General features: G+C 36.4%; 1 protein-coding gene across 1 annotated transcript in view; it reads left to right on the forward strand.

Moving 5' to 3' along the window:
* LOC145996554 (uncharacterized) overlaps window positions 1-25,505 on the forward strand; it is an 88,845-nt gene that overhangs the window by 56,744 nt on the left and 6,596 nt on the right. The window contains exons 2-7 of the mRNA XM_083133054.1: window positions 7,296-7,442; window positions 9,846-9,976; window positions 11,391-11,518; window positions 12,680-12,738; window positions 13,568-13,742; window positions 18,402-18,472. Coding sequence (XP_082989180.1) covers window positions 7,296-7,442; window positions 9,846-9,976; window positions 11,391-11,518; window positions 12,680-12,738; window positions 13,568-13,742; window positions 18,402-18,472 — 711 coding nt within the window. The remainder of the gene's footprint in view (window positions 1-7,295; window positions 7,443-9,845; window positions 9,977-11,390; window positions 11,519-12,679; window positions 12,739-13,567; window positions 13,743-18,401; window positions 18,473-25,505) is intronic.

Below are 25,505 nucleotides of genomic sequence, written 5' to 3' on the forward strand. Positions count from 1 at the left end.
TGAAGCTACTCAGGATCCTATTGAATTGGGTCTTCTTGCTCAAAAATATTTAAGCACACCTAAAGACAATAAAGATGAGGTTTTTGGCTTATATGCTGACACAGAGCGTGATGGTAGCATCATACATAGAATTGGCAATTTCAGAGTAATATTTATGGGAGATGATCTCATTGTATATTCAGAATCTCATCTTGGACAAAGAGGTGGTTTTGTTAAGTATCTCGGAACACCTGGATTGTGGGAACTGATGACTAGGAAGAGGCCTGGCAGCTATACAGATCAAGACTATGAGCACTACAACAAAATAATAATAAAATCAGATGCTCTATACCAGAACAATGATCCCACACAAAAAAGAGTCAAGTCTAGCAGTGGAGCAAAATATAACAATTTAATCAAGCCCATATGGTCACAAATTAAGACAGGCAGTGGAATCAAACAATACAACACCCTGCCTAAAGAATTTGTCTGGGTTGATGATGTCAGGAAACTTGTAGATAGGTTATTGGTGATAGCTGGGGAGGAAAATGCTGGCAACCACAATTTTTACAATGAAAAGGTTGGAATTATGGACATGATAAGCACCAAATTGTCTAATTTTATAGTGAATGACACTAATCCCCCTAATCTTATAAAAATTATTAATACTCTACCACCTAAATTTTGGAATATTTCTGAGGGTCGGGGGTTGGTTAATGACATTATAAACAAGCTGCCATTTGAACTACACATTCCAGGCTATCAGTATTGTGGTCCAAGCACAAAATTGGACCATAGATTAAACAGAGGGGATCCTGGTGTTAATCCCCTAGATGCTGCTTGTAGAGACCATGACATAGCATACAACACACATTCTGATCTTGACAAGAGACATGTTGCAGACAAGAAATTAGAAGAGGCTGCATTTGGTAGATTTGTAAGCAAAGATGCTTCTTTAAGTGAGAGAATAGCAGCATTGGGAACCACCATAGCTATGAACACCAAACAAAAACTGGGGAGGGGGCTGTGAATATGTATATAATAAACCTACAATGAAGGCCAAGGGTGTTATGTATCAAATACCTTATGCAGGTCTTAAATCTCTTAAAACTATTGATAGCCTTTTAACCAAAAAGCAGCGGAAGAAAAAAAGCTCTTGTATTGCCAAGGGTCATGGTATGAAATTGTTGCTTAGTACCCCCCAATTAAAAAAATTACAACAATCCAGGAAAAAATCACATGTGGGGGGATTTATATTTACTATCCCTGCCATCTTAGCTGCTCTCGGGGCTGTTGGGAGCTTGGCTGGGGGATCAGCCGCCATAGCAAAAACAGTAATAGATGCCAAAAAGAATAAGGCAGAATTAGATGAATTGAAGCGCCATAACCTGGCCATGGAGAAACAAGGCAAAGGTGTTAAGAGAGCCATGAATAAGTTTAAAAAAAACAAGAGCCGCTTACAAACCAAGATATTGAAGCTTTAATCAAGCCACTGGGCATCAAAAATTTTAGAGGTGTGTACATGTCTGATTCTTTACCAGAACAACCACTCAACAAAGAGTGTGGCATTGTTAATTTGGATAAGTACAAAAATCAGGGCACTCACTGGATCTGTTATCTTAAATATTTAAACGATGAGGCATTTGTGTTTGATTCATTTGAAGGTGTTCCACCTGAAAATTTAATAAAATATCTAAAATCAGCTAATCTTTATTACAATAATGCCCGTGTACAAAATTTCAAAGATGTTAATTGTGGACATTTGTGTTTATCTGTTCTCAGATATATGTCTCAAATAAATAAACCATCAATTGAAAATTTTCAAAAGGCCTTGTGGTATCTGAAACATCATGGGGGTATTCCATCTCACCAGCCAAAATTCAATATTGAAACTCAAATTACATGATGATATAGTGTATCCCAAAACAATAGCTCTCAGAGCATTTTATGGCATGTACTTGATCCCTAATATTACACACCACAACAACAAAATTGCAGTAGGGGATCAAAAAATTGTCATCACTCCAGGGCAGTATAATCTGTCCACTCTAAATGCTCAATTACCCAGAGGTATAGTATTAACTCAAAATTCTGTCACTCACAGAGTAGAGATTGTATCTGCTACAGAAACAGTGGATCTGGGTACTATAGGAGAGCTGTTAGGTTTTGAGAACAACACAAAACTTGAAGCGGCCATCAAACACACTGCTATTAATATACCTAAATTCTTAGCCATAGAGACTCTAAATATTCACTGTAATGTGGCTGAGGGTATGATCACCAAATCAAATGGCATAGGCACTCACAAACAAACTGGCATCATTGCAACATTCAAACCTAACTCTGAATTTATGGAGCCAATCATCTACACTCCATCCCCAACATTATATTTTCCTGTGTGCCATAATAGAATAGATAATATTGAATTGATGGTCACTAATGAAAAAGAAGAATTAGTTGATTTTGCTGGAGCCACAACAACTGCAATCATAGAGATTAATACTTAAATAAAAATACATACAAAAAAAATGGAAAATATTGAGAGTTATGAGCTACAATCATTCCCCCCAAACAGGAGGACATTTGCAAATTCAAATCAACCCAACACAGAGATTGAGGTTGATCTTGATGTAGGGGATGGCTTTATACACCCCCACAGAGCAGATCTATACATCAAATTTGATGTTGTAAAGCTCGATGGAACAGATTATCCGGCAAATTCAAATATAAGATTGGTAGATAATTTTGTGCCGCATCTGTTCTCTGAAATTGAGATCAGAAAGCATGGTGTTGTTATAAACAGAGTGGATTATCCCGGCATTACCTCCACAGCTTTGGCCACACTAAAATTATCCAAAACCGAGGCTTCTTACTACAAAATAGGTGGATTTGAGGCTGGTGATAAGATATTATCTAAGAACCACACAGTGCTGTTCCCTATGCGCCTGTTGCCAGGATTCTTCTCAGATTACAAAGATATTATGTGGAAGGGTGGTTTAAGAATCACATTTAGAAGAGCTGCCAATGATAATAATGCTTTGATGAGGTACAGTACATTAAACTCTACAGGGGAAGCTCTGCCCAATACCCTACCTGATGAGGGCAAGTGCATTATTCAGACTATGGAGCTAAGAATCCCGGTTGTTGAATATGAAGCCAGTTATGCTCTTAAATACAAAGCAGATATAATAAAAAATCCACAGATTCCTTTACAATTTTATACATATCAATGTGTACAGAAGCCTGCAACTGGTACTTATTATGAGTTTGATGCTACAAATTCATTCTCCAGTATACAATATGACATGCCGGATTTTGTGGTGGTTCTGTTTCAGACTGGAAGACACAATAATCAGGAAAAAAATTCAAGTAGATTTGATAACTGCAACATCAAGAACATTTATCTTAAAAATGGCAGAAATGAGGTATTCCCTAGAGAAAATTATAATTTAGACATTTCCAAGGATGATTTTCTGAAATTATATGAAGCATTTACAGCATACAAAAGGGTCACTACTGGCAATACTGACATGTATTACACACCAGATGAATTCAAAGCACAGAGACCCATGTTTGTAATCAACACTTCAAAAAGGAAACAAGTTGTGGTTAATGACAGGACAAACATTAAAATTATCTGTGAATTCCACGATACACTCCCTGATGACACTATATGTAGTGTTATTCTCATAGGTGAAAAATCATATGTTTATGATGTAAGAAATGAGAGAGTCACAGAGCAATTCTAGAAGAATTACATTGTTTTAATATTAGATAAACAAATTGAACCTGGTATCCAATTGAACTTAAACCAGAAGTAAACATGTGTGTGTGTGTGTGTGTGTGTGTGTGTGTGTGTGTGTGTCCAGTCCAGTCGCCAGTTTGTACGTAGAGGCATCTGAGCCGTCGCTGTCTCTGCAAAGACAGCGGCTGGTAGTTAACTACTTCCTCCATCTTCGCTCGATGCCTTCACATCCTTCATTCCACACCATCTCAGACGAGGGTAGGCTGGCAAGGTATCGGCTCCACCCTAGTGTCACTAGACCATTTGGTGTTCGTGCAGACGAGATCCTGTCAGCACTTGGTGTTGACAGTGATCTTCCTGGCGTCTCTCCACTCATTTCGACTCTCCCTACCTGCGAGTTTCCTGCACCTTCTATCGATTTTTCTCTGACTGCTCTTCCAAAGTCAGAGACAGCAATGGTTGTATACCAGCAACGGTTTTTAGAACTTCGTGCGAAGCACCCCAATTTTAATGTGTTTTACACGGATGGGTCCAAGACATTCGAATCAGTTGGTTGCGCCTTCGTCCTAGACTCTCAAAGTTCCAGTTACTTGCTACATCCTGCCTGTTCCATCTATACGGCAGAGTTGTACGCCATTCTAAAGGCACTGGACTTTGCAGACGTCAATGGTCTGAAGAAAGTCCTTGTGTGCTGTGATTCGACCAGCGTGTTGCAGTCTCTGGATTCGCCGTATTCCCGTCATCCGGTAGCGCAACGCATATTCAGACGGCTTGTGTCCTTATCTGCCAGCACAGATGTACACTTCTGTTGGGTCCCTAGCCACGTGGGCATCCAGGGGAACGAAGCAGCTGATGCTGCCGCCAAGTCTGCTGATGCAGATGGCGACGTTCTCGTCCACCTTTTGCCAGCTAGCGACCTGCAGAATGTGTTCCGTTCTCGCCTTCTTGACACTTGGCAGACCGAGTGGGATGTGGAAACGGGGAACAAGCTTCACTCTGTTAAGCCCACCATAGGTGTTTGGCGTTCCTCGTCTCGTCCCTCTCGGCGAGAAGACGTTATTCTTACCCGCCTGCGTATAGGACACAGCCGTCTCACGCATGGTCACTTACTGCAAGGGCTGGACCCTCCGTTGTGTCGTGCTTGTAATGTTATTTTAAGCATCCGACACATTCTCGTTGAATGTGTAGATCTTGCTTACCTCCGGCAGACTTTTAACCTTTCCGGCTGTTTGTCATCCCTCTTGGGTGATGACAGCAGTATTTTATCACGTGTTTTTAGTTTTTTGCGAAGAGCTGGACTCTTCCACCGTCTGTAAGGAGGTTTTTAGTTTATTCTGACTTTTTAATGTGTTGTGTTTGTCTCGTGCAGGTCTTTTTACAACCTTGCACTTTTAGTTTTTCCAAGGGGCTATCTACACCCCTTTTTTAAAATTAAGTCAGAATTTTAGATAAGGGGACATTTCCCCGTATACATAGAAGGGTGCGAAATGGCCTTAAGTGCCGACGCACCCAGAAATTTTAACTCAATTCAATTCAATTCACCTGTCTTCTCATCCCTTTTAGGCCCAAATATTTTACTAAGGATATTATTTTCAAATACTCTCAATTTATGTTCCTCTTTCGATGTAAGGGACCAAGTTTCGCATCCATATAATATTACAGGCAAAATTACTGTTTTGTATATTTTAACTTTTAGTTTCTTAGATGTTAAACAGAATACAAAATTTTATGAAGAGAAAAGTAACATGCATTTTCTGAATTAAGCCTTCTTTTTATTTCCTCTTTAATATAATTTTCATTTGTTAGTAGCTATTACTCTTAAGTATTTGAATTTGGAAACTGGTTCAAACGAGTTGTTATCAATAATTAGATTTTGATTATTACCTAACACTTGGTTTCGACCTGTAAGCATATATTTAGTTTTATCTTTGCTAACTTCCAAACCTATCTCTTTAGCTGCTTTGAAAAATATTTTACCATTATTCTTAATTGTATTTACATCATCGCCTAATAAGTCTATATTTTACCTTAAATAATTATTTCATTTAAATATCGCGTAAGAAACAAAATATATTTGGTTTTAGTCAAGCGATCCCAGTTCAGTACCCGGTGAAGGAACATAGTGGTTCGGATTCCACTTTCAACTGTAGGCCCAGTTCCTTTCTGGGCACAAAGCGAACTTAAGACAAGCTCAGACAAACAAACACACATTTGGTTTTACACTGAAATATTACTTGAAGGGCCATCGGGGTTTTCAGTATAGATAATAACATGAGACCTCTCACTGTTTGTTTCGCAGTGCTGGTAAACCAAAAGTTTCTCAATTGTTGAGAAATGTTCCCTGTATTATACGAGGGTCATTCGGAAAGTAACCGCCGTTATGGCGTGGCGCTAGTAGCAGTTGGCAGAGCGCAACCGTTGTTACGTCATGCAATCTGTGATTCAGTAAGCTTCCAGCTGTGCTAGTGAGAGCATCGTAGTGCCGCGCATTTGCTGGTTATAACGTCACAAAGTGTATGCTGCCATCCCGCCAAATGAGAGATACGCGGAGTGATAAGATTTCTTTGGGTAAAAATTCATGGAACGTGGTAGTTCTGAAGTTTACTGTAACACTTTGCAGAAACTGAGAAGAGCCATCCAGAAGAAAAATCATGGTCTGCTGACATCTGGGGTTGTGTTCGTGCATGACAACGCTCGCCCTCACACTGCTCGGCGAACACAAGACCTTTTGCGCCAATTCAAATTGGACGTTTTTGATCATCCCCCGTACATCCCGGACTTGGCTCCTCCTAATTTTCATCCTGCAGCACTTCGCTGACGATGAGGATCTTCAAAATGCTGTGACAGGTTGGTTGAATTCCCAGGCGGCCGAGATTTATGCAGAAGGGATTGGCAAGTTAGTGAAACGCTATGACAAGTGCTTGAATTTACATGGCGACTATGTTGAAAAATAGAGGACAGCTGTGCCTTTCAGAAGTAAAGTAAAAATTTGTTGTACCTATGCGGGTTTTTTATTTATACTCAAACGGCGGATACTTTCCGAATGAGCCTCGTACTACTTTAGCAATGTGACAAAAGCCCAGTGACCTGTCTTGTAATTTCAAAGGAGAGATTTTGATCATAAACTGAGATATGTTCCTTGCTTAGAAATGATATCTTCTTAGAGATGTGTTTTCCATCATTTTAGTATCCAACGTTCTTTTTTTCATCACATAGGGAAAATTGTCTTAACCTCCATGGGTGTCAATGAGAAAGCCCGGCTATTTCAATCTATTTCATTCACCAAACTAAGAATGTAAAAGGCCATTTTCCGCAAGATTATAATATTTGGAGGAAGGAAGCAGGTCTGGCGAATGGAGTGGGTATACAAAGCATGTTTTTAAAAACTGAGGACTCTCACACGGATGAAAGGATATGAGCTGGTGCGTTGTCTTGCTATATCATTTTCTGAGTAAGAAGAGGCGAGCACTTACAAGAAGGCACGAAGCTATCCTCATGTCTTACTTGTGGTATATGTCTTGTTTCTGAGTTTATGTGACCAAAACTCTCAATTTTCTTGTCTTTTGTGTAGGACATTCTGCGCTGTAGACGAACAACTACAAGTATCCAGAAGATAGAATTTGCAATTGACATTCCAAAAAGCTTCGGTGGAGGTAAAGAAAACTTCTGGATGTTCGACGTTGGAGGACAGAGGGGGGAGAGAAGAAAGTGGATTCAGGTATGGCAGGTGCCTTAAACTTTGAATTGTGTTTTAATATCAACTACAGTTTAACTTAAATTCCGTACATGTAAAATGTGGATTAATGGGGTAGCAATGATGAAGATTCTTCATGTTTTAAAGTGCTCTTCTCAACATGATAGACTCTATGACTAAATAATACTCACTTTAGGCTATGTCAGAAAATAAAAATTAAGACATAAAGTAAAACAAACCAGATAACACCATTTGAACATCAAACTAGATTATACTAGAAAGCTTTAAATATTTGAATTATAACTAGAAGAGGCATCATTTTCAAAATCGAACATATTCTTACAAACACGTTATTGCTTCTTTTCTTTTTACGAGAATTGCTTCAAATGTTACATTAATGGTGTAAGCATTCCTTCCATAACACGCAAGGTCGAATGCTTATTCAGAAATAGTTCAACAATAACTAAGAAAAATATGTTGTAAAATGAGTGATTGTGTGTAAATATTTATATGAATAGTAATCTAGAGTCTGTTATAAGCATTGAAGTTCACTCACAAATATGGCCATTAAGGACGTATACAAACTGTGCAGATGTTTTGCTTTTGAAAGGGGGAAATTCCTTCTTTTCTCTCTTATTCCAAAAATTGAAGGAACCCTCACTACATTTATTCTTACTAATTAAAAAAAAACTACTTTATGTTTCCTCTTACATAGTGTTCGAATTGAAGGGAGTGAGCCAAGGGATTTCCCCCCTTACCTAGGTATACTTTTCATCCCAAGATACATTTATATTGTGATTCCCATCAGGGAATGAAAAGCCCTCGTCCCCTCTGAATGTGTGTTCTATTGTTATTTGGGATGACATAACAGGCATTCACTGTTTAAGTCATATTTAAACATTCAAGATTGCTGTTCACTAGTTTGTGAACAAAGATGCAAAGCCTTTCCACTTTTCATTCAAAACAGCAAAAATCAGAGAGATCTGAGAGTGCTCAAGCAGTGGCGACAATGATGAAAATTAACAAAATGTTTGACATTCGTTGTGTGGCATCTTATCAGTTTGTGCCAGCAGCAATAAAGAATTATACGGCTGCTTTTCAAGTGGTGAACTAAGTGCAGTTGTCAGTTCAAAAGGAAGAGAAAAGTGTAAAGGAATGCTAAAGAAGGTGCAAATTTGGTCATTTTAGTAGAACTTTGTCTTTTCAATGATGTATTGGATCTCAAACAATTTTCATTGTTTCTGCAAAAAAGTGTTCGTGTAATTACTGCACGGCAGGAACTGGCTGTGGTAATAAAATCACTAGCCTTATTTTACTGACACTATGGAGAAAGTGTAAGAGATGTAGAATTTTAGTTTCCTTAAAACAGAGCATTTATGAGTCTTCCACTAACTGAAACATCAGAATCCGATGAGAAAAAAGTGAAGAGGAGCTCAGTAGGTGGCTTGCTAATTGAACTTTCTGCAAAGCTACAGACCGTTCCCATATCAACTAGTGATTGTCTTACGTTTCAGTAAAATAAACATAACTCTGAACAACGAAATCGAACGGAGGTTGAAACAGTATATGAGCATTGTTATTTATCGATGTGAATGCCCCTCCAGTCAGAGTTGAAAACGCCGGCTTTTTTCAATGGATAATTTATTTTAATAAAATGCCAGCTCAAAAAGAAACGAAATTTTGGCGTGTTACCAACTGCGACTAACCTATTCCACCTGCAGTTTCAGCTATGAATTTAGAGATTTGTAATGCCAAATTCTGAAAAGGAAAAAAAGTCGAAAAAAGCTCAACCAAGAATGCCGCGAAAAAATAACTGTTTTTTTTCCTTCCAAAAATGCCTATTTTTACGACCACTTCCAACTAAAACTACAGTGGACGTTTTTTCATGTGAAAAGAATTTCTGAAAAGTGGTTAAAGGAAGGACAACATGCTGCAACGCATCATTTATACATCGAAATGTATGAGACTACTCGAATGGTATATCAATTGTACTGGCACAGACATCTGCCGCGCTCATACACAAAATCTGGAAATGTAAAAAGAAGGTTGTGATGCCCCTCTGAATTTCCTTCAATTAGAACACTGCTCTTACTGACGAAAAAGTAAATCAGCTATCATCTTGACATTTCTCATTAAAAATATTACATTTTATTCATATTTTACTGGTTAGCACTCTTGCTATTCGTGAACTAGTGACGGTGCCAGTGGGAGTTACGGAGGCGAACTTTTCCCTTTATCCTAAAAGTACATATTTTTATGGTAGGCTATTAGGTGCATACTTAATCTGACTGACCTCAGAATATTATCTTGTCCCCTCTTCCCTTCCACAAGTTTTTTTCCTTGCGGCGTCACTGTTTTAAACTAAGCAAATGCTCTCAAAAACTGTCTGAAAGTTTGGATTTCACATTTCCGTTTCATTATACGTAGGTGTTTGAAGGGATCCATGCCATTTTGTTTCTGGTTGCCTCCAGCAGCTTTGATCAAACGCTACGGGAAGATCCCTCGATGAACAGATACCAGGAAGCGATGACGCTGTTTGAAAGCGTGTGGAACAGCAGGTGAGGAGTGGTCCATATCATATACTCAGCATCATATTTTTCAGTACTAATAAGAACTGCCTCGGTGGCTGAGACCTTTGAGCGATCACCACACGATCTCGCCATGGAGTGTTCTGGGTTCGAGTCCCGGACTGGACATGGGCATTCCTTTATGTTGTCCCTTCATCAATCTCACCTTACCATTATCCATCTATGATCGTGATTACATTAAAAAGGCAGAAAAGATATTAATGTAAAATTACCACCCAAGTGCTGGCTTGTTTCAGATTAAATTACAGATCTGTGGTGCAAATGACTTGTATATTTTGCATTTTTCTCATTCGGCGTCGCTTTTCTGCCACTAACGAATATCTTCAATATCCCCCATAACATGAATTTCTGCCCCAGCACATAAAATAACAAGGTTTTGGCTGATCACCACCATGAGGATGTCTGACGATTAGATGAAATTGATAACAGCACTGACAATGAACACCAATGCCCAGCTCGAACTCGGGAACTTTAGTGACGAGATCATAATCCAACCACTTAACGCATGTACTTACTTGGCAAGTCTTTCTATCGCTCAAATGTTCTGTACATATCGAGAGTCAGTCAACACAGATATGGTATCTTCAACACAATTTTTTTCCTTTATTTGTTGCTGAGCGTAAACATGGAGGAGCATATTTGATTCATTATGGTGAATATGGAATAAGCTGTGCCATTCCGTTGATTTGAAGAACATAAATAACTTTCGCTTAATTCTTAAGCGAAATTTTCTATCAATAAACAACGAAAGTTTAACCTAATCTAACCCCAAGAAAATTTTGATAGGCTTGCAATGAGTATATATTGAAATGCTCAAAACTTTTGTACCCTGTCGTGCCGGTAGACGAAATATTCATCACGCATGGAAATCCCCCAAGGACGGGGCTCATTTGAAGCAAAATGTAACATGTTGGGAAATGTTTCGTTAAAAACGTTGTAATAACATGAAACATGCAAATGAGGGCTCGTTTTATCCAGAATTTCCAAGCCTTTCGTTCTGTAAGGTAAACATGTCGATGTGTACCTATTTTCGGAAGCAAAGGACAAAGGAATTTCCAATTTTTTTTAAAAAAAATCGCTAGCTCCCATCCGCTAGCGCCCATCGATTTGGGCAAACTGCCCCTAGTCGCTGATTGCCCAAAGTTATATAAAGGCGAATACGAATACAATAGTACTACAAATAGTAAATTTTAAACCCAAAAAGATTCCGTGTGTTAAAATTCGGTTTCCTGTTTATTAAACTTTTATTACCAAAACATTTGATTGACGAAATATTCGTCGTCCGTCCTTGAGTTACTTCTGACATCTACAGGCCCCGTTCCGAAAGGGTTAAATCATTGTAAATAATTACTTACTAGTATTCATCATCTCGAATTTATTACAGGTTTTTGAAGGAGTCTGGTGTTATAATATTTTTGAACAAACAAGATGTCCTGGAAGCCAAGATCAGGCAAGGAAGAAGGCTGCAAGATTACTTCTCAGACTATGATTCTTACAAACTTGGTCCTAAAGGTAGGTGAAATCTAATTGAATCTGTAACGTTGCACAAGTTGACTTCTGGAAGCGATTGCTCAGTGATATATTTATTGTGTCCGTAAGGTGGCTGGGTTAAAGTACCCTTGTATACCTCAGAAAATTCATTCTGGTTCACTTTCCGCCTCTATCGTCTGCTGGAAGACTTTGCCAGCTATCACGTGAGTGTTTTCATCGACTTACAGGAGGGCTGGAGGCAGCACGTGGTTCCTTCTCTGACAAGCAGACCTCGCAATTCCTTTTGGAGGGAAATTTGAACCCTCAGTCGCCACATTCACAGCAGAAGCATATTTCATGTTCCTCCTAAAGGGGTTGAATAGATTATTGTACTTGCTCGATCTTTCGAAGACTCGTGGTACGGAACGGCCAGTCACCATTTTGGCACAAAAAAACACCTTTGGCAACAACAGCCGGCAGACGACAGATCACACAGTGGTGGGAATTGTACCAGTGTAAACATTGTAGACTATAGTGGCATTTGTTATATTTCTCAAGTCTACACATCCAAAAATGTCTTCGTAATTGTATTTCACGTAGTAATCTCATGTACACATGCACTAACATCTATTACCGTTTTAGTTAGCTATATCATTTTCTTTAATTCTATTGTTGAAATACTTAACACATAACCCGATTGTTTGTGTAACTGTACCACAGGTTAGCTTAACTTGATATGTAAACTGTTGCTATACTGGCACTCCCATACATACAGAGCCAATAACTGGTACATGTGTACTAACAACTCATTACATAAAATTCATGCAAAATTTAATAAAACTTAAACAATTAAGTGCATCGCACACAAAGACGGGGAACGGCGATTCAAAACAACTGATGTCTTGGTATATATTAAAGGCGCCAGGGCATGAGCGCATAACCCCTAAATGTATGGGGGTGGAGGGGGCTCGTCAGGGGTTCACCCCATTTTTTTTGTACTTTCAGTCACTTATAATATAAGGGCAATGTTTACAAAATAAGAATTTCAACGCCGTAACGTGATGAAGAAATAATGCACTTCAACGATTTTTTACGAGGTAGGGCTGAGGCTTGATAGCTTGCTCTTAAATACGCCACTGGTCTTGTGAATCAAGTACAGCTTACCATTACATGATACTTAGTATTTTTGAATGTTTCTTTCAGATGGAAAACCAAATGACGAATACGTGAAAGCAAGGTGCTACATACGAGACTTATTTTTGGTAAGTAATTTTTTTATAAATTTGCTTATGTCACATCAGCTTCTCAAAAGTAGAAATGCTATCTCTCAAAACACGCTTCGGTAGCTACTATATTTTGTTGCATAAATCTGTCGCCGCAACCGAATTGCGCACTTTAGATCCAGGATTGCGCACAAATCTCACTGACCAGTTTTGCGCACAGATTTTGATCGAACGTTGCCACTTTGATAGCTTTAAAGTCTGTGTGCAAAACTATTTTTTTCTTTAGACAAGAAGAAAGAGAGAAATTAGAAATAAAATAGTAAATCATAGCAATTTACTCAAATTCAAAAGTTAGGTTAGGTTAATGACTGCAAAAACACGTGTCCCTACAAACAAACACAACAGAAGTGAGAACCGCTTGAGAACATTTTACATCTGACAACATCGCCTCATTTTTTTGTGCGCGATCCTGTACATTGTGACAGCTTGTCAACAGCTTATCAGATACCACTGATATAACCGGAAAAGTGTGCGCAATCCGGCTGTAGCCAAATCTGTAAATAGTCACAGTAACAAAACCATTGTTATTATAAGAACGATTATTTTTGCAACAAGTTATTTGAAGATATCAAATTTAAAAAGTTAGATGCCATACACTAAAATGTACATTTAATGTAAAACCATAATTCAGTTGATTGTATATCAATCGTTGGCAATACTTTTGATCACAATGTTGTTATGTGTACACGGGACTATAGGTCACTGACGGTATATCCACTATGCCATACGTTCGTTTATGTTCCACCTGTGTCGAGTAAAGCACTTATTCCAAAACAGTTCTAACAAATTTCTATATACTGTATTACAGGACATCACGAAGAGAACTCATCAACAGAAGAATCAGGATTGCATAATGAGTGCCGAATCACAGGGTGATAGAAATCTATTCTGGCATTTCACCACAGCGACGGACACAAAGAACATTCGGACGGTGTTTAAGGACGTCCACACGCTTCTGGTTCATTGGAATGTTCAACGATGTGGTCTGGACTGACAGGGATAGCTACATGTGAGTGTGTGTGAACTAGAGGAATGATCATTGCTGAAGCTGTCTGTGTGTGTGTAAGAACACTGTATGTGAGCAGGACATGTTACATTTATTACTATCTAATTGAGTTCTTGTGTTATTAGTAAACAACCGATGCAGAGACAATAAACATTATACATATAAGCAAAGGAATCATGTTTCATAAGGACGTTTGTTTATATGTGTGTGTGTGTGTGTGTGTGTGTGTGTGTGTGTTTGTGATGGTGTGTGTGTGTGTGTGAATGTGTCTGTGCGTGCAAGTACTATTTCTTGCTAAGGTGGTAAATCATGTGAATCCTGTTTAAATACATGTGCTTGTACAGTACACATCATATACCTAGGTTCAAGGCTGTGGTCGAGGGTATACGTGACATACCCCGTATACCCTCTGGTTAACCTTACTCATTAGAGTATACCTTCTGCCAAAATGTATATATAGTTTCGTTTCGTTTGGCCAGTGAACCCAATACTTCTGGTTTCACGTATATGTTGAGAAGAGGCGAAGGTATGATTTCATGATTCACGTCAGCATTTTATCGTTTTCATTTTGACAACTATAACAATTTTGTACTGGTCAGTAAAGTTAATTTTAGTAACTTTTGCTAACACTAACAATTTTTGCTTTGTTGATCTCTATGTACACGATTTGAGTAATATGAAATATACTTTTCCGTATCAGAAACCAATGTAGAAGTTTGACTTCACTTGAGATTTCGAAGTTGGCCTCTCCGATGGCGTAGTGGAAACGTCATCGTCTTGTAATCAAGGGATCCCGAGTTCGATACCCTGTGGATGCACAGTGGTTCGAATCCCAATTTAAACTGTACGTCCAGTACCGATTAGCCTATCTGTGCATAAAGTGGACTTAAAACAACAAATCAAAAAAGCGAGAGTATTGATAATGTTCTTCCTATTTCCCGCAACAATTGGCGGCTTAATATAAAGGCTCTTATTGTTAAATGCGACAATTGAGGTCTGCCATGTTTCGGAGAGAATGAAAAGAAAAAGAGAATTGTATTTTAATTCCTAATTAGCAATATTATTAAAGTTGATAAGAGTCATTCCATGTGGACAATCAAGGTTAATTTATTTTTATTCAAAGTAACTACTATAGGGGGTACTTGAGGACAATTTTCAAAATATGCCTTATATAGGACAAAAATCGCCAATAAACGCAAGGTAAAGACCCAAAATCAGGGCAAAAAGCGTTAAAAAACCAAGGTAAAAATTCTGCTATATTCTTGTCACTTTCTAGAGAAGTTTTATTTTTGGAGGAAACCGAAATATAAATGGCGTTGTTTATAGCTGATCGCTTTGATCTTTGATCTTCTTACTCCTGATAATTTGAATGTATATTATCTGATTTATTAGCTGATCGCTTTGATTTTAAGATAACGTATTCTATGAATTTAACGAATTCTCTAACCAACTAATAAGAGCAGGAAGAAATAACCTCCAATTATTTAATATCAATTGTCCCAAACATTCTCATTCGTTCATGGAAATCTTAAACAAGCTAAAATCGGCAATAAATGAACTTGAATTAAATTCCTTTTAAGACCACTAAAAAACCTCTTATGAGGAAAACTCACCAGAGACTAACTACCTTAGTTAGGTTTTTTGAAAGCTGATTAACTTACGAGACTTTACGTCCAAGCCAGAGGTTTCAGCTGTAATTTTATATGCAGACACTCCCACACAGGTTTAGGGAGAACTTAATCTCTCGCCAGTGACCTTCATTTACTCATTACTTGATTAACTTACGAGACTTTACGTCCACGCCAGAGGTTCGATTTCTGTATGAATGATTATGTGGTGAACTTTAATTGAGATATGGAGTTATGCAATGATTTTTATCTATGATTATGTGGTGAATTTTAGTTGAGATATGGAGTTATGCAATGAATTTTTACCAAGGCTGTTATTTACGGAAGCAAAACTCCGTGTTTGGAGAAACCTGGATGTCCATCTGAGAGGACCAGCGCTGGTTTTTATTATCTTCCCCCAGATGGACACCCAGGTTTTTTCCTTTATTCAATTTTCTTCTAACTACTTTTTTTGAGGTCTGTAAGTGTACCTATAGCTTTCCACCCAACATCGGTTTTCCTATCTGAATACGAGCTCTAGCATCCTCCCACACAGCTCTCACCTTGTAGGGGCCCCCGACTTTCCTCACTCGCCCACCAATAACTCAGTAACATTAAACAGTCACGTGGAAGTAAATTTATACCCGGCCGGATGTATAAATTCGTTCTTCCTCAGCCGGGTTCGAACCTACGTTATCGGTTTAAACAAGCTTACTAGACTGTTGCCTTAACTCCCTGAGCCACAGAGCCAGGCAAAAATAAATCGGTCTTTTATAGTTCCAAGTGCGTGTGTACATCTAACAAGTTCCACAATTCTCTACTAGATGTCACTATAAGGTAAAATATTCTCACTTTTCCGTCACGGCGGCGAAGATTTGCTACGATACATATATTGCGCAATATGTTGCAATAGTCGAGCAGGCGGTCTAATCCTAAGGGGCACCGCGCCAAATTCAAAAATGTTGTGTGTATATACAGCGGTCAGAAATAAGAAATGCATTATCTTGGTTCCTATTAGCCTAGATATTTCGGCAAACTGACTTCAGTTTTGGACAGAGGACCCATGTATTGCGGGTTGCATATTTTCAGGGGCAAGTGTGGCGTGGTTGCATACCTTCTGAAAATTTCAGGGGCAAAATGAAAAACTTGAATATCTTTGTTATTTATGAACCGATTTTAAAAATTCCAACGGATATAAATAGATAGTTGAAAATGCTAGATTCCTAATGTGTTGTTGGGTTCATAACTCTAAGGATAAAATTATAAAAACTTGAATATCTTTGTTATTTATGAACCGATTTTAAAAATTCAAACGGATATAAAGAGATAGTTCAAAATACTAGTTTCCTAATGTGTTGTTGGGTGCCTATCTCTAAGGATAAAATTATAAAAACTTGAATGTCTTTGTTACTTATTAACCAATTTTCAAAATTCAAACGCCATCTAAATCTTTTCAGTGATTCGTTGATTTTTTATATCATACGGTAAAACGTTGTAGCTCAACATTATGATATAGCACAGAGTTTTATCAGCCACATCCTCTTCGAAATCAAAAATGAGATGTAAACTAGTTTTTGTTTATCTACAACTTTCATTCGTTTAGTTGAGTCTATAACATACATGGGTCTTTTTTCGATGAATTCTTCAAATGTGTAATATGAGTCATTATTTACACCATCAAGTCTTCTAATCTCTGTGTACGCATGATACATTTTTAAAAATACTTCACCGCCAGCATTGTTAAGATTCAATTTGAATGGTGATTTTATCTCAACTCGGTTAGTAACATCATTGCTTTTTATTGATATATTTTTTGAACTGAATGATGATTGTGAGTTTATGTATTCTTCAAGTGTGTTTATACTATATTGACCAGGTGGAATAACCAATTCTTTTGTAACGTTATTTTCTTCATAAGATAATGTATTATTGTGTTTTGTTATATTAGGAGTGAGATATGTAGTATAAAAACCTATTAGTGCAACTTTTAAATTGTCATTAGTGATAGGATGGGTCAAGGTTTTTTGTAAGATGGAGTTACGTTCAGACAATTTGAATACATATGCCATTTAGTAAGATTATTTTTTCTTAAATTTAAGGTTTCCGGTTGTAATAGTTTTTCCAAATATGGTAAAGGTAAAGTGTTCCCCTGTGCATAGCACCACGCCATGAAGGCGTATAGGGGGTGTGGGGGTAACGCCCCACACTTTCTTGATCCGGTCGTGAGTGGGGGTGATGTGATCAGCATCACGCCCCTGACCGCCTTTACCCCCCAGGGTTTCCCCCAGGTACCCATGTTATTCGACGCTGGGTAGGCGCCGGGGCCGCTTCCACCGTTAGAAAAGTTCCCGGATTTGAACCGGCCGGGGATCGAACCCGGGACCTTTAGCATGGTAGTCAGACGCGTTACCGACTGAGCCACCGCGGCCACTTTCCAAATATGTCTATCGGCATTTAATAATGATAAAATATTTTTAATCTTGTAACCCCTGTCGTACATTTTTAAAAGTGTAACACACAAATGACCACACGTAACTTCATCAAAACCTTGTATTCTATCGTTATTATATTTAATATTGTTGTTGTTAAGCTGATCGCTTTGATCTTTGATCTTATTAAGATAGATTACTAAATTTTTAGGAGGAAAGCCCCCAAATGAGTCAAATACAAAACTTTCATCACGAACTTTAATATAACATATCCAGTGAGTACCTATATTTTTAGAGACATCAAGATTAACAACACCACATTCATAATTGTTAGGTTTACTCGGTAATTCATCTATCATGTAAACACCTCTGAAGCCTTTAATACCACTACACAATTTTATGATATCATAGTTACTAAGAGGCGTAATCCTATCAAGTTTTTTGTTCTGGATCTAGGCTATCGTGTAACAGTATTAGTTCGCTTTCGCGTACCAGTGCCAAGTATTACGTTCGAGGGTTCAGACGTTTTTGATTCTATGACTGTATTATGTCTTTTCATTTCCGCAAGTTGTGCATCATTTTTCTGTTTATTATGAACAGCACTTGTAATAGCAGCAGCTCCTCCTGCCAATGAACCAACAGCAGCAAGTGCAGCAAACAATGTGGCAAGAGTAAATATGAAGCCAACTTTGTGTATTTTTATTCCACTACCTATTTTTAGTTTTTTAAGGTATTAACTGCTTTCATGTATGATGCTAACGCATAGTGTTTCCCTAATGTAATACCACTCCCTATTTTGGGGAGTGCTAACGTTACACCACTCCCTATCCCTTTATGGACGGCATTATGAATCAAAATTGTAAAAAAATAAATGTCTGCCTCATTACATTTATTATTGGACCATTTGAAAAAATATACATGAAAAATACAAAATATTTCATTTTCAAATGAAATTTTGAAATGTTACAAATATGCGACATCAGGCACCTCTAACACGGAAAATTGTTAAATTAGTTCCTGAATTACCTTATTCTGTGTGAAATATCAGAAAACAGATTCTCTTTTTTTTCTAAACACAAATACGCCATACACTTCTGGCATTGTATGTATGGCATGCCTTTGCAATTGGGTAATTTGCAACGCCCTCTTTTATCAGAACAAACTGGCCAATGGCCAATTTGGTCAGTTCTGATTTGTTTCTGTGGAATACATTTTGAAGCATGTCTCTTCATTTTCTTTCTTGTGTACTCACTGTCTACATTTGTCGATGGACGTCCTTTTCTCTTCAACAAGCTTTTCCCTTCCCTACAAAGACTATCTGCAATTGAAACTTTGAATTCAAAAAGTGAAAGCTGATTTTTCTGTGGAACACCATAGAATTGACAATCTCGTCTGTATAATAGCCAGGAAGTAACAACTACCAAATCCAGAAAGTGAAAAAATAAACGATGATAGTATTTTTTAGACCTGATCGTAATTCTATACAGAGCAATTAGAGAATCTAATAAGTCAACCCCAATGAGAACAATCAACATCAATTCTCTCTTTTTTTTTTGTCTGTCCATCTTATTACTTTTCCAACCTGTTGGGCTGAGGCAAATGTTGATGTTAAAACAACAGGCCTGCTATCGATCCATTTTACTGCACGCAAACTAGCACCATCAATTATAGCTTACTTTACGTCAAATACTCCCCTACCTTTTACTTTCAGTTCTTTATCACTTAGGAAATTACAGTTCCCAATTCTATTTGGACGTGCTGTACACAAGCAGATTTTTTTTCTCTTTGCAAGTTCATTCATTAGTTGTACTGAATTGAACCAGTTATCAAAATACAACAAATGGTTGACATTTGGAGGATTGACCTCAGCCAGACGAAGTACAACATTACTACTTATCCCTACACTTACACCTAAAAATTGCTCCAATTCAGCACTTGTTAACTATAGTGGTTTCCCAGGATTGATCTGAACTCCAAAAAGGTTAGATTGATCCACAATGTGGAAAAAAATCTTGAAATACTGCTCTGGTTCATGAATTGACATTGAAGGAGGAATATTTCCTAACCACTCCAGAATAGCCCTTTCACTATTTTCTGGACGAACACTTTTCCACTTAATGTTTTCTTTCCTCCCAGATGCACAGCTACTGTTTCAGAAACTTTTTCATTACAGCTCGCACCACTTTCAATATGTCTTCACAATTATCAGATGAACTCAGACAACTGTCTTCACTTTCACCATTTTCTGCTCCTACAGGACGTGGGGACACCACTTTCTTCTTGCCATAGAACAATGAGGGGTCCATTACCTGAAAAGATGGGAAAACAAATTAAAGAACTAATTCAAGGGCTGAATAATGTATGGATAATAAATCGTACATCTGCAAAGTGAAGTCAGAGACCCTTGGGATAAAAATTTGGTTTATATGATGATAGGGTGATCTCACAAATATTTCCTGAGAACCCAAACAACTATTTCGAGTAACAGAAGAATAATTAAATGTGAAGAAATTTTTGGAAAATATTGAGTTTCACAATTGCTTATGAAGGATAAGAAAAAAAACTATGGTTAGTTGTCGGATGTATCAAATATGTAACATTAAGATAAATGCCTATAAAAAAAGAATACTACATGGACATAGACGTTAAAACGTATTGCAAACTTGAAACATAATATTAGCACAAAGCAAGAATATTTTTTGTAATAACTAACAATTAACATGAGAAAGAATAAAAAAATACTCACTTCTATGGATAACGCAGTTAATCATGCATGACTCTGCGAACAATTAAGCCAGTCTGTATATTTCACCCAAAAGCCGCAAGGTGCCACCACTTGTTGAACGCAAACAATAGAGCGTATCAGATATGCAACAAGCGGCCGTTTCACCCAAACGTAAGTTCGATGTTCAGAAAACCGTTAACATTGAAACGTTGCAAATATTCAACAACCGTCCATAAAGGGATAATTTAACATTATAAAAAAATCATTTCTGGCTTGGTCTGTATAGAAAATGAGTCTCAAGTGAATATTAGCATTAAACGCGAATTTCTCGAAAAATCGAGTTTTGATCCTATAGTCGAGATGTGATAATTAAAACTCTCATCAGACTCTGAAAAGCTTAATAATTCAACATTTTAAAGAAAATCATCTCTGGCTTGGTCTGTATAGAAAATGAGTCTCAAGTGAATATTAGCAATGAACAAGAATTTCTCGAAATATCAAGTTTTGATCCTGTAGTCGAAATATCACAATAAAAACACTTTTCAAGCACCGAAAAGCATAATAATTCAACATTTTAAAGAAAATCATCTCCGGCTTGGTTTGTATAGAAAATGAGTTTCAAGTGAATATTAGCATTGAACGCGAATTTCTCGAAAAATCAAGTTTTAAGCCTATAGTCGAGATGTGATAATTAAAAGTCTGTTCAGACTCTGAAAAGCTTTATAATTTAACATTTTAAAGAAAATCATCTCTGGCTTGGTCTGTATAGAAAATGAGTCTCAAGTGAATATTTGCATTGAACAACAATTACTCGGAATATCAAGTTTTGATCCTATAGTCGAGATGTGATAATTAAAACGCTTTTCAGGAATTTAGAAACTTACAAATTCAACATTTTAAGGAAAATCATCTCAGGCTAGGTCTGTAGAGAAAAAAGTTTCAATCGAGTATTAGATTTGAACAAGAATTTCTCGAAATATCAAGTTTTGATCTTATAGTCGAGATGTTATAATTAAATCGCTTTTCAGGCTCTGAAAAGCATAATAATTCAACATTTTAAAGAAAATCATCTACAGCTTGGTTTGTATAGAAAATGAGTTTCAAGTGAATATTAGCATTGAACGCGAATTTCTCGAAAAATCAAATTTTGATCCTATAGTCGAGATGTGATAATGAAAGTCTCTTCAGACTCTGAAAAGCTTAATAACTTAAAATTTTAAAGAAAATCATCTCTGGCTTGGTCTGTAAAGAAAATGAGTCTCATGTGATTATTAGCATTGAACAAGAATTACTGGGAATATCAAGTTTTGATAATATAGTCGAGATGCGATAATTTAAACGTTTTTCAGGCCCTTAGAAGCTTACAAATTGAACATTTTAAGGAAAATCATCTCAGGATAGGTCTGTAGAGAATATAAGTTTCAAACGAGTACTAACTTTGAACGTGTATTTCTCGAAAAATCAAGTATTCATTCTATAGTCGAAATGTCAGAATTAAAACGCTTTTTACCCACTGAAAAGCTTAATAATTTATAACTTTAAAAAAAATCATCTCAAGCTTCGTCAGTATAGAAAATGAACGCGAATTTCTCGAAAAATCAAAATTTTGATCCTGTAATCGAGTTGTGATTATTAAGACGTTCTTCAGACTCTGAAAAGTTCAATAATTCAACTTTTTAAAGAAAATCATCTCTGGCTTGGTCTGTGTAGAAAATGAGTTTCAAACGAGTACTAACATTGAACGTGTATTTCTCGAAAAATCAAGTATTCATCCTATAGTCGAAATGTCAGAATTAAAACGCTTTTCAGACCTTGAAAAACTTAATAATTTAACATTTTAAAGAAAATCATCTCAGGCTAGGTCCGTAGAGAATATATGTTTCGAACGAGTACAAACATTGAACGTGTATTTCTCGAGAAATCAAGTATTCATCCTATAGTCGAAATGTCAGAAATTAAACGCTTTTCAGGTTTTGAAAAGCTTAATAATTTAACATTTTAATGAAAATCATCTCTGGATATGTCTGTAGAGAAAATGAGTTTCAAACTATTATTTGCTTTGAACGTGAATTACTCGAAAAATCAAGTATTCAACCTATAGTCGAGATGTGATAAATAAAATGCTATTGAGACTCTAAAAAGCTTAATAATTCAACATTTGAAAGAAAATCATCTCTGGCTTCGTCTATAGATTAAATGAGTTTCAAACGAGTACTAGCATGGAAAGTGAATTTCTCGAAATATCAAGCTTTGATAATGTAGTCGAAATGACACAACTAAAACACTTTTCAAGCTCCAAAAAGCATAATAATTTAACATTATAAAAAAAATCATTTCTGGCTTGGTCTGTATAGAAAATGAGTCTCAAGTGAATATGAGCAATGAACAAGAATTTCTCGAAATATCAAGTTTTTATTCTATATTCGAGATGTGATAATTGAAACGCTTTTCAGGCTCTTACAAACTTACAAATTCGACATTTTAAGGAAAATCACTACACCTGGTGTGAATATAAGTTTTAAACGAGTACTAACATTGAACATGTATTTCTGGAAAATTCAAGTATTCATTCTATAATCGAAATGTCAGAATTAAAACGCTTTTCGGTCTCTGAAAAGCTTAATAATTTATAATTTTAAGGAATATCATCTCAAGATTGGTCACTAATGATTGGTCACTCAAGTAAAAATTAGCATTGAACGCGAATTTCTCGAAAAATCAAGTTTTGATCCTATAGGCGAGTTGTGATAATTAAGACGCTCTTCAGACTCTGAAAAGATTAATAATTCACTTTTTTAAAGAAAATCATTTCTGGCTTGGTCTGAGAAGGAAATGAGTTTCAAACGAGTACTTGCATTGAACGCTTATTTTTCGAAAAATTACCTTCTTATCCTATACGCGAAAAGTAATAAATTAAACACTTTTCAATCTCTCAAAAGCTTAATAATTCAACATTTTTAGGAAAATCATCTCAGGCTAGGTCTGTAGAGAATATAAGTTTCAAACGAGTATTAACATTGAACGTGTATTTCTCGAAATATCAAGTTTTGATCCTGTAGTCGAAATATCACAATAAAAACACTTTTCAAGCACCGAAAAGCATAATAATTCAACATTTTAAAGAAAATCATCTCCGGCTTGGTTTGTATAGAAAATGAGTTTCAAGTGAATATTAGCATTGAACGCGAATTTCTCGAAAAATCAAGTTTTAAGCCTATAGTCGAGATGTGATAATTAAAAGTCTGTTCAGACTCTGAAAAGCTTTATAATTTAACATTTTAAAGAAAATCATCTCTGGCTTGGTCTGTATAGAAAATGAGTCTCAAGTGAATATTTGCATTGAACAACAATTACTCGGAATATCAAGTTTTGATCCTATAGTCGAGATGTGATAATTAAAACGCTTTTCAGGAATTTAGAAACTTACAAATTCAACATTTTAAGGAAAATCATCTCAGGCTAGGTCTGTAGAGAAAAAAGTTTCAATCGAGTATTAGATTTGAACAAGAATTTCTCGAAATATCAAGTTTTGATCTTATAGTCGAGATGTTATAATTAAATCGCTTTTCAGGCTCTGAAAAGCATAATAATTCAACATTTTAAAGAAAATCATCTACAGCTTGGTTTGTATAGAAAATGAGTTTCAAGTGAATATTAGCATTGAACGCGAATTTCTCGAAAAATCAAATTTTGATCCTATAGTCGAGATGTGATAATGAAAGTCTCTTCAGACTCTGAAAAGCTTAATAACTTAAAATTTTAAAGAAAATCATCTCTGGCTTGGTCTGTAAAGAAAATGAGTCTCATGTGATTATTAGCATTGAACAAGAATTACTGGGAATATCAAGTTTTGATAATATAGTCGAGATGCGATAATTTAAACGCTTTTCAGGCCCTTAGAAGCTTACAAATTGAACATTTTAAGGAAAATCATCTCAGGATAGGTCTGTAGAGAATATAAGTTTCAAACGAGTACTAACTTTGAACGTGTATTTCTCGAAAAATCAAGTATTCATTCTATAGTCGAAATGTCAGAATTAAAACGCTTTTTACCCACTGAAAAGCTTAATAATTTATAACTTTAAAAAAAATCATCTCAAGCTTCGTCAGTATAGAAAATGAACGCGAATTTCTCGAAAAATCAAAATTTTGATCCTGTAATCGAGTTGTGATTATTAAGACGTTCTTCAGACTCTGAAAAGTTCAATAATTCAACTTTTTAAAGAAAATCATCTCTGGCTTGGTCTGTGTAGAAAATGAGTTTCAAACGAGTACTAACATTGAACGTGTATTTCTCGAAAAATCAAGTATTCATCCTATAGTCGAAATGTCAGAATTAAAACGCTTTTCAGACCTTGAAAAACTTAATAATTTAACATTTTAAAGAAAATCATCTCAGGCTAGGTCCGTAGAGAATATATGTTTCGAACGAGTACAAACATTGAACGTGTATTTCTCGAGAAATCAAGTATTCATCCTATAGTCGAAATGTCAGAAATTAAACGCTTTTCAGGTTTTGAAAAGCTTAATAATTTAACATTTTAATGAAAATCATCTCTGGATATGTCTGTAGAGAAAATGAGTTTCAAACTATTATTTGCTTTGAACGTGAATTACTCGAAAAATCAAGTATTCAACCTATAGTCGAGATGTGATAAATAAAATGCTATTGAGACTCTAAAAAGCTTAATAATTCAACATTTGAAAGAAAATCATCTCTGGCTTCGTCTATAGATTAAATGAGTTTCAAACGAGTACTAGCATGGAAAGTGAATTTCTCGAAATATCAAGCTTTGATAATGTAGTCGAAATGACACAACTAAAACACTTTTCAAGCTCCAAAAAGCATAATAATTTAACATTATAAAAAAAATCATTTCTGGCTTGGTCTGTATAGAAAATGAGTCTCAAGTGAATATGAGCAATGAACAAGAATTTCTCGAAATATCAAGTTTTTATTCTATATTCGAGATGTGATA

This window comes from Lepisma saccharinum, chromosome 12 (assembly GCF_977018435.1).
Source record: "Lepisma saccharinum chromosome 12, izLepSacc3.1, whole genome shotgun sequence".
Classification (NCBI taxonomy): Eukaryota; Metazoa; Arthropoda; class Insecta; order Zygentoma; family Lepismatidae; genus Lepisma; species Lepisma saccharinum.